We start from the raw sequence: 9389 nt of genomic DNA on the forward strand, positions 1-9389 counted from the left end.
ATGAGAGTGCCCACTCTCACCCCTCCTTCTCCCAAAAGCATTGGAAAAAAAATTCCCGTGATATTTTTAGCAATTTCTACTATAGATCAGGCCATCAGTGAAGTGAGATCATTTTACTTACTTACTTAAATTTTACTTAAAATTACTAGCTGTGACAGTGTTTCTGATGGTAGCAACTATCTCAGTTTAAGCATCATCTTTTTTTTTTAAAGATTTTATTTATTTATTTGACAGACAGAGATCACAAGTAGGCAGAGAGGCAGGCAGAGAGAGAGGAAGGGAAGCAGGCTCCCTGCTGAGCAGAGAGCCCGATGCGGGACTCGATCCCAGGACCCTGAGATCATGACCTGAGCCGAAGGCAGCAGCTTAACCCACTGAGCCACCCAGGCACCCTAAGCATCATCTTTGAAGAAAGACCTTCACTGATCACATTCTTCCTAGTAGAATTCTCCCTGAGTACCTTGTTTGCCTTCTTATTAACACTGAAAAGATTATGATTCATATGTTGAATTGTACCTTTTTTTATTGTCTGATTCTATTATGAGAATATAAGGTCTTTGGAAGAAGGAACTTTTGCATAATTTTTGCGAATTTCATTAATTGCTGTGTCCTCACTCATAGCAGGGTTCTTGGCAGTAAATAAGTGCTCCAAACGTAAAATTTAAAATTTAAAAAAATTGGGTAATTATTATGTCTAAATCAGTGAATAAATATGCAGAACATCTAACCACACTGCAAGGTAACATAAATTGACTATTAAATGAAAGGAAAGAAAAACTTGCTATGAGAAGTGGGGAAAGACATGATAAATTAATCTTCCTTAACACAACATGGCGGGGCTGAAATTTTATTCTTGACTGGTGGTAGTCTTACAATGGTTCTCATGATATATTTCTTTTTATGTAACATCTTGCTGACCCTAACTATGTGATTTGACCTAATACTTCTTCCTATACAAATTTTTAAAGTTTTTGTGGAAATTCCCATTGAATTTAATTAAGCAAGAATTAGTCTTGGACACTTCCCAATTCTAGAACTTAATGAGGTATTTGGTGAGAAGGCATAAAATGTTCAGTGATCTTTGATTGTGTTGGGAAGAAGATGCTCTGCTCCTAAAACTGATTTTACACACACATATATATATATATATATATATATATATCTTCTTATATATATTTTAGGGGGGTTCTTTTAGGCTTACAGCATTACCTAAAGAAAAGCATAAAAATGTCTCTTAATATATCAAGTCAGCTAATCTGAGCAAACCGACAGGACAGAATGAAGTTGACTAATGAGTTGAATGGTATTTTTCTATTTAGACATTAGTAGGAAAGAAGTTACTTGAGAAAAGTCTTCCTCGAGAATTTCTGGTTGCTATCTCCTTATGTAAGGACAGGAATTCCTTGTCTTTTTGATGAATTCTCCTAATTTGCTAAATTTTTGATTTCTGTGTGGACCCTGGACTTCCTAGGAAGTAATTTACAGTACAAATAAAAGCAACTTTATGAATAACCAGAAGACTCCACAGAGAGAACGGAAAGGCAGTTGAGTGAAATAAAATATGTCCTCAAGTAATAATTCAGCTTTTTACCCTCTCTTGTCAGACTGGATGATAGAAGAATTCCACATTCCTGTGAATGAGTAAAAAGTGTTCCTTCAGATTGTGGACGTATTTTCCTAAGGTAAGAATAACAGTAAATAGTGGATACCAGGCTTTGCAATTGTGTGAGTATCTTCATTATGTAAAAGATTACTTTAGATAAAGCAAAGTTGGATTGTAGTTCTAGCTTTATCACTTAAAAATGAATGAATTTGGAAAAATTAACTAGATGTTCTGAGGCTTTGTTTTTCAACTATGAAATGAGGATTATAGTTCCTGTTACTGTAATAGAAATGTGATTCCTTAAGTTGTGAGTCTGTGAATGGAATCCCCTGTAGTTGTTGTGAGCAGCGGTATGGTCAGATCAGAATCAGATTTAAAAAGGATCCTTTGGACTGCATCAGAGCCACAAATTGATGTAAGCCAGAATGAAAGGAGAGGGATGTTGTGGGAGGCTAGTGCAGTGGACCAGAAGTGGTGCGGGGAGGGGAATGATCAAGTTAGTGATCTATTTTAGAGGGGGTTAATAAGATATATTAAAGGTATCAGTAAGCTATACAAGAGCAAGAATGGCATGAAGGACATGGTGATACTTCTTGTCTGAGCAATGATATGGAAGGTGGTACTATTTAATTAGATGGGAAACCTGTTTCTTGAAGAAAATTAAAAATTTAGTTTCAAAAGTACTGAATTAATATCCAATTGGAAAAATTCACAGTTGGAGATGATATATATTATACACACACACACACACACACACACACACACACATATATATATATATACATATATATGTATATATATATATATAGTTTAAAAATTAAGGGAGAGACATAACACTGCAGTGCTTTCCCATTTACTGGTCAGGGAAAGAGGGCATATCCAACCAAAGATTCTATGAAAAAAGTCTCAAGGAAGATGCAATCCAGGGCCGCAAACTTCCATTCCTTGTTTGATCCACTCACGTCAAATATGTCAATTACCTTAAAGGGGCCTCAAGTATTTAACTTTTATGACTTTATAAACTGTGTACCTTTGCATGGAATTCCCTTGCCTTCTTTTATTGTCCTTTCAGTTTTCCTTTGCAACTCAGTTAAAGGTTTCCTCTGGGAGGAAGGCTTTCCTCTGGGAAGCCTTCTCTGACTGCTGTTTGCTTGTGACCTTCACATTGTGCAATTATTTTTATAGTATCACTTATTACATTGGTGATTATTACGTATTCTATCACTGAGTGTTGGAAACCATGGCTTATTCAACTTGGAAATCACAATGTCTGTGACACATGTGACATAAACAGGTACTCCTGCCACAATCTTTTCATTGAATGAGTCAATAAAAGAGTAATCTTATAATGCATTTCAAAGTTTTCCCCCTTGTTTTGTAGATCACTTGCTTCTAATATGAGAAGTCAGTTCCTAATGCAGACTAGATGGCACCAAATAGCAGTGTAACTTACTTTGTGCTCTTGGGCCTCACCCAGGATCCAAAGGAACAGAAGATCCTTTTCGTTATGTTCTTGCTCTTCTACATTTTGACTGTGGTGGGAAACCTGCTCATTGTGGTGACTGTAACTGTCAGTAAGTCCCTGGACTCACCTATGTACTTTTTTCTTGCTAGCTTATCATTTATGGATGTCATTTATTCATCTTCTATTTCTCCCAGGTTGATTTCAGACTTGTTGTTTGCAGAAAATACAATATCCTTCCAATCTTGTATGACTCAGCTATTAACAGGACACTTTTTTGGTGGCTCAGAGGTCTTTCTTCTGCTGGTGATGGCCTATGACCGCTATGTGGCCATCTGCAAGCCCTTGCATTATTTGGTGATCATGAGGCAGTGGGTGTGTGTTGTGCTGCTGGTAGTGTCCTGGGTGGGAGGTTTTTTGCATTCAATAACTCAAGTTATCACTATTTATAGGCTCCCATTTTGTGGTCCCAATGTCATGGATCATTTTTTGTGTGACATGTATCCCTTATTGAAACTTGTCTGTACTGACACGTATGTCATTGGCCTTTTAGTGTTAGCCAATGGAGGGCTGATCTGCACTATTGTGTTTGTGCTCTTGCTCATATCTTATGGTGTCATCTTGCACTCTCTAAAACACCTTAGTCCAGAAAGGAGGTGGAAAGCCCTCCAGACCTGTGGTTCCCACATCACTGTGGTGGTCTTCTTCTTTGTTCCTTGTATTTTCATGTATGTAAGACCTGCTAAGACCTTCCCCTTAGACAAATCATTGAGTGTGTTTTATACAGTCATAACTCCCATGCTGAACCCATTGATCTACACCCTGAGAAATTCTGAGATGACAAATGCTATGAAGAAGCTCTGGGGAAGAAATATTATATCTTTCAGTAGATAAATGTATCATTCACCATGAAGAGAATTATTTGAAATTAGGGTCCATATCTTTGGATTATAGAAGTCTTCTTAAGTTTGATTCTGACTTTCTTTATTTGTAAGAATTTAAGTAAATTATAATTAAATTATGAAGAGTTTCCCTTGCGGCTAGAATGTAAGGTCCATAACACCTTGTCAATCTCTTCACTTAGAAATGTGTAATGCCTCTATAGCAAGGAATCCATACTATGTAATGAATCACTGAGGACATTTTTTTATGATTACATTAATTTTTAGTTATTTAAAAATTTTTTAAAAACATTTTTTCTGAGAGTATTTTTTTAGAGTCTATCAGTTAAGTTTATCCTTTTTATTATATTACTTGTAATAATGCTATGTAGATTTTTCCTTATTAATTTTTGGTTGCTTTAGATAAACATATTTAGACTAATACTTTTAGCTTACATAAGAAAAATCGAAGTGTAATAGATAAAAATAATAATATTGAAAACCTTACAGAAAGAGAAAAAGTGTAGAATAAAGTTCTGTTTAACTCTCAGCATTGTTTCCAATTCTCCTCCCCATAGGCAGTTGCTTGATCTGTATCTTTAAGCTCCTCAGGGAATAATCTTTACAAATTCAAGTGTAAATAGCTATGTGTGAGTCTTCTATGTGTATGTAAATGCCTTACTATAGAACTTTTATTAAAAGATCTTATTTATTTATTTGACAGAGATCACAAGCAGGCAGAGAGGCAGACAGAGAAAGAGGATGAAGCAGGCTTCCCGCAGAGCAAAGAGACTGATGCAGGGCTCAATCCCAGGACCCTGGGATCATGACCTGAGCAGAAGGCAGAGGCTTACCCACTGAGCCACCCAGGCACCCGTATTGATTTATTTTTAATTGAAATATAGTTGACATAAAATATTACACTAGTTTCAGGTTTATACCATCGTGATTCAACAGTTAAGTACACATGGTAGTGTGTGGGATTAGGGAGGGAGAGAGGTCTTGAGCAGTTCCTTGGAGAGCCCTCATTTTTCCAGACCCCTTGAGTTGGGCTCCCTCTGTTCCTCATGGGAGGATGCCTGGCCTCTGACTTGGCATTCTTGTATCCACAAGGGGATGGGGGTGGAAGGGATGGGTGGGGAGGGCTAGAGCACTACTGGGTTAAGCCTCCCACCTGGCTGACCATCTTTTACCCTCCTAGTGGGTCAGGAATAGCTGTGGCCAGATGCGGAATTTTGGGGGATTTCCCTATGTCTCCCTGCCATATGAGTTCTGCAGAGGGACAGCATACTGTGGACATCAGGTTAGGGTAGAGCAGGTGCTCCTAGGCAGCCTGGAGACCTCTCAGGGGGAGGACAAGCTAGGAGCTGAAGTGGAGAGCCAGCTTCAAGGATGCTTTTCCTGAGCAGAGGAAAAGCTGGAGCTTAACCCTGCAGAGTCCCAGGACATCAAAGTTCTGCAGAAAGACCTGGAATTATTCACCAAGCCGCTGAGGCAGAAGAGGATCACTCTAGGATTTACCCAGGCCCATGTGGGGCTCACCCTGAAGATTCTTTTGGGAAGGTGTTATACCAAATAACCTTATCTGACCCTTTGAGCCTCAGCACCTCAGTTTCTACAACACATGTAAGCTTCGGCCCCTGCTACAGAAGTGAGTGGTGGAAGCTGACAACAACGAAAATCTGCAGGAGATATACAAAGCAGGGACCCTTGTGCGGGCCCGAAAGAGCAAGTGAACAATTCTGGAGAACTGTGTGAAGTAAACTGGAGAACATGCTCCTGTAGTGCCTGAAACCCACCCATGTGCAGATCAGCCCAATTGCCCAGCAGCTGGGGCATGAGAAGGATGTGGTCTGAGTGTACTTCTGCAATGGTCATCAGAATGTACTACTGGCCAGGAGAGGTTTTTGAGGCTGCTGGGTCTCTTATTTCAGGGGTACCAGTATCCTTTCTTCCAGCACCAGGGCCCAGCTAGGTACCCTTGGCTATGGGACCCCCACTTCACTACCCTATACCAGTTGATTCCTTTCCCTAAGGGTGGAGCCTTTCCCTCAGGGTCTGTCACCACTCTAGGCTCTCCAATGCATTCAAACTGAGGTGCTGGCCCTTCCCAGGAATGGGGGTGGGGGCAGAGGAGAGAGGAGAGCTAGGGAACAGTACCTGGAGTTTGTCCCAGGGCTTTGGGATCAAGTTCTTCATTCACTGAGAAAGGATTTGGGAACACAAAAGATATGGGGCAGGAGAGTTTGGGGGGTTAGTTGGAGGGAATTCAAAGTTCAAGGATGCTCTTTTTTTAATCCCTGCATCACTCATCACTTTGTTCTTAAAGAAGCCTGGGACGCAATAAACCAAAAAGTACATTACAGAATGCTGATCATGAAAAGTGTAGCTTCCATCTGTTACCATCTGTTACCAGCCAAAGTCCCTACAATATTATTGGTTATACCCCCTAGGCTGTACTTTTCATTCTTGTGAGTTATTTATTTTATTCCCCAGATATTGTACCTTTCAGACCCTTCACCTACTTCCCCGATCCCTCCCCTCCCTTCCCCCTGGAAGCAGGTATTTGTTCTCTGTATTTATGAGTGTTTTTGTTCTTTGTTTGTTTCAGTGTGTTGATTAAATTCCGCATAAAAGTGAAATTTTTTGCAATGTCTTGAAGATATGCCATACTATTCCATATAGATCTCTTTGTTTTTCTTATACTCCATGTTACTCACTTAAATGTATGCTAAAATAAATATCTCCATTCCTCTTCATGTTATTACTATTTTCTGTAATGAAGAATTTTATAATTGTGTGTTTGTGAATATGTGCAAGTATGAGTTCATAGGAGAGGAATTGTTAGGAATGTATTTGAGTCAATGGTCAGATAGTTAAATGTTGAATTTCATAGTTATTGTCAAACTCTTGTCCTTGAGATTGTACTAATAGCTACCCTGCTGCTCAGTCTGTGAATGTACTTCTGTCCATATTCTCAACAACCACTAGCAGATACATATTCATGGTATAAGGCAACCAGAAAAATTGCAATCTTTTTCATATTATTGAGTTTGAGTATCTTTTCATGTGTTTAATGAATCATCTATTTTTTTTGTTTATTTTGTGTAATTGTTGATCTTTTCCATACTGATATTAGTGAGTACTGTCCCTTACTGAAGAAATGATCTCCTCCACTGTTGTATAAGTATTTGATATTTTTCTGTAATTGAACTCGTGATGTGTTTTAATATTTGTATACATTATAGAATGCTTTTGGCATATGAGTAATGTCCTTATTAACTTAATATGAAATTATTTTTGGCTTATATATCTTCCTTAAAAAGACTTTCCCCATTTCATTCATACCAAAATATTCTTCAATTGTTTTTTTAGCTCTTAATTTTAAAGCTTTGTTGAGCTCATATAACTTACATTAAAACTTTTGATCCATCTAGAATTTATTTTTTTATAGGCATTAAAGTGGTATGGATTTTTTAGTTGGTTTTCTAAATTTCAGTGTTTTTTAAAGTTTCATCATTTTCTTTTTGCCATTGACTTGAAGTCCTATTATATCTAAAGCTCCATATACACTTGGATCCCATCTAAGACTTAATTCTGTTTCATTGATCTCTATTCCTGTCCCAGTTGGTACACAATAAAATTGCTTTCATATGTAAAACATTTTGTATATACCTCATTTTTTAAAAATTTCTTTTCAGTGTAACAGTATTCATTGTTTTTGCACCACACCCAGTGCTCCATGCAATCCATGCCCTCTCTAATACCCACCACCTGGTTCCCGCAACCTCCCACCCCCTGCCCCTTCAAAACCCTCAGATTGTTTTTCAGAGTCCATAGTCTCTCATGGTTCACCTCCCCTTCCAATTTCCCTCAACTCCCTTCTCTCCATCTCCCCTTGTCCTCCATGCTATTTGTTATGCTCCACAAATAAGTGAAACCATATGATAGTTGACTCTCTCTGCTTGACTTTCAATGGCCACGGTCGCCAAACTGTGGAAAGAACCAAGATGCCCTTCGACAGACGAATGGATAAGGAAGATGTGGTCCATATACACTATGGAGTATTATACCACATTTTTTATTCAGATTTATGTCTATGCTTATATATTTACATTTCAAAGAAAAGTTTAAAATAAAAAATGGTTTTACACTGAAATAAAATAAATAAGTTTAACATTAATGGAGGGCATGTATTGCATGGAGCACCAGGAGTGGTGTGTAAACAATGAATTCTGGAACACTGAAAAAAAATAAAAAAAAAATAATGGGAAAAAATAAATTGACAAAGTAAGTTTAAATAAAAATAATTTAAGTTTGAAATAGTTTAGATACAAGACAGTATTATTTTTAAGAAGATTCCATTTAAGAAGATTAATTTAGGAAGAGTTTATAGCTTTCTAGTACTGAGAACTGCTATCCATGAGTAGGTCTTTTCATTCAACAAGTCATCTTTCATGACCTTGGGTACTGCTTCCATTTTCTGCCCATGTGAGTTATGACTTCTAGGTATCTGCTGTTCTCCATCCATAGCCCCTGAAATGCTGCTTTGCACTTTTGCTTTAAGGAAAACCATCTCTTTCAGGAAGTGTGTCTGAAGTCTTTGCTGAGCATTCATGTGGCCATGTGCAAACCTCTGTACTATGAAATCATCACAACTGATGGGGATAAGGCTTCCTCTTTCAGTTGGCATGTGCTAGAGCTTTTGTCCTTGCAACCATTCAGGTCCTCTTCACAGTGTGGCTGCCTATGTGTGCTTCCACTCTCTTAGACCACACATGCATGACATAAACCTTTGGCTGAAACTTATCTGCATGGACACTTATTCTCTTGGTCTCTTTGTTGGTGTTAACAGTAGTTTCATACCCTAAATAGCCAAAGTAATGTTGAAAAAGAAAACCAAAACTGGAGGCATCACAATTCCAGACTTCAAGCTGCATTACAAAGCTACAATCATCAAGACAGTTTGGTGCCTGCATAAAAACAGACAAACAGATCAATGGAACAGAATAGAGAACCCAGAAATGGACCTCAACGCTATGGTCAACTAATCTTGGACAAAGCACGGAAGAATATCCAAGTGAAAAAAGATAGTCTTTTCAACAAATGCTGTTGGGAAAATTAGACAGCCCCCATGCAGAAGAATGAAACTTTCTTATACTATACACAAAAATAAACTCAAAATGGATGAAAGACCTAAACGTGAGGCAGGAATCCATCAGAATCCCAGAGGGAGGGGCACCTGGGTGGCTCAGTGGGTTAAAGCCTCTGCCTTCAGCTCAGGTCATGATCCCAGGGTCCTGTGATCGAGCCCCGCGTCGGGCTCTCTGCTCGGCGGGGATCCTGCTTCCTCCTCTGTCTCTCTCTCTCTGCCTGCCTCTCTGTCTACTTGTGATCTCTGTCAAATAAATAAATAAAATCTTTAAAAAAAAATCCCAGAGGG

The 9389-nt window shown here is 38.5% G+C and overlaps 1 protein-coding gene and 1 pseudogene across 1 annotated transcript; both read left to right on the forward strand.

Annotated features, from left to right (window-relative positions):
• Nucleotides 1-3029: 3029 nt before the first annotated feature.
• LOC125078952 (olfactory receptor 4A47-like) lies at nucleotides 3030-3959 on the forward strand. Its single transcript, XM_047692238.1, has one exon. The coding sequence runs from the start codon at nucleotides 3030-3032 to the stop codon at nucleotides 3957-3959; it is 930 nt and encodes a 309-aa protein (XP_047548194.1).
• Nucleotides 3960-5013: 1054 nt separating this feature from the next.
• Nucleotides 5014-6042, forward strand: LOC125078682 (POU domain, class 5, transcription factor 1-like; annotated as a pseudogene).
• The last annotated feature ends 3347 nt before the right edge of the window (nucleotides 6043-9389 follow it).

The sequence above is a fragment of the Lutra lutra genome, chromosome 10 (genome assembly GCF_902655055.1).
Source record: "Lutra lutra chromosome 10, mLutLut1.2, whole genome shotgun sequence".
Classification (NCBI taxonomy): Eukaryota; Metazoa; Chordata; class Mammalia; order Carnivora; family Mustelidae; genus Lutra; species Lutra lutra.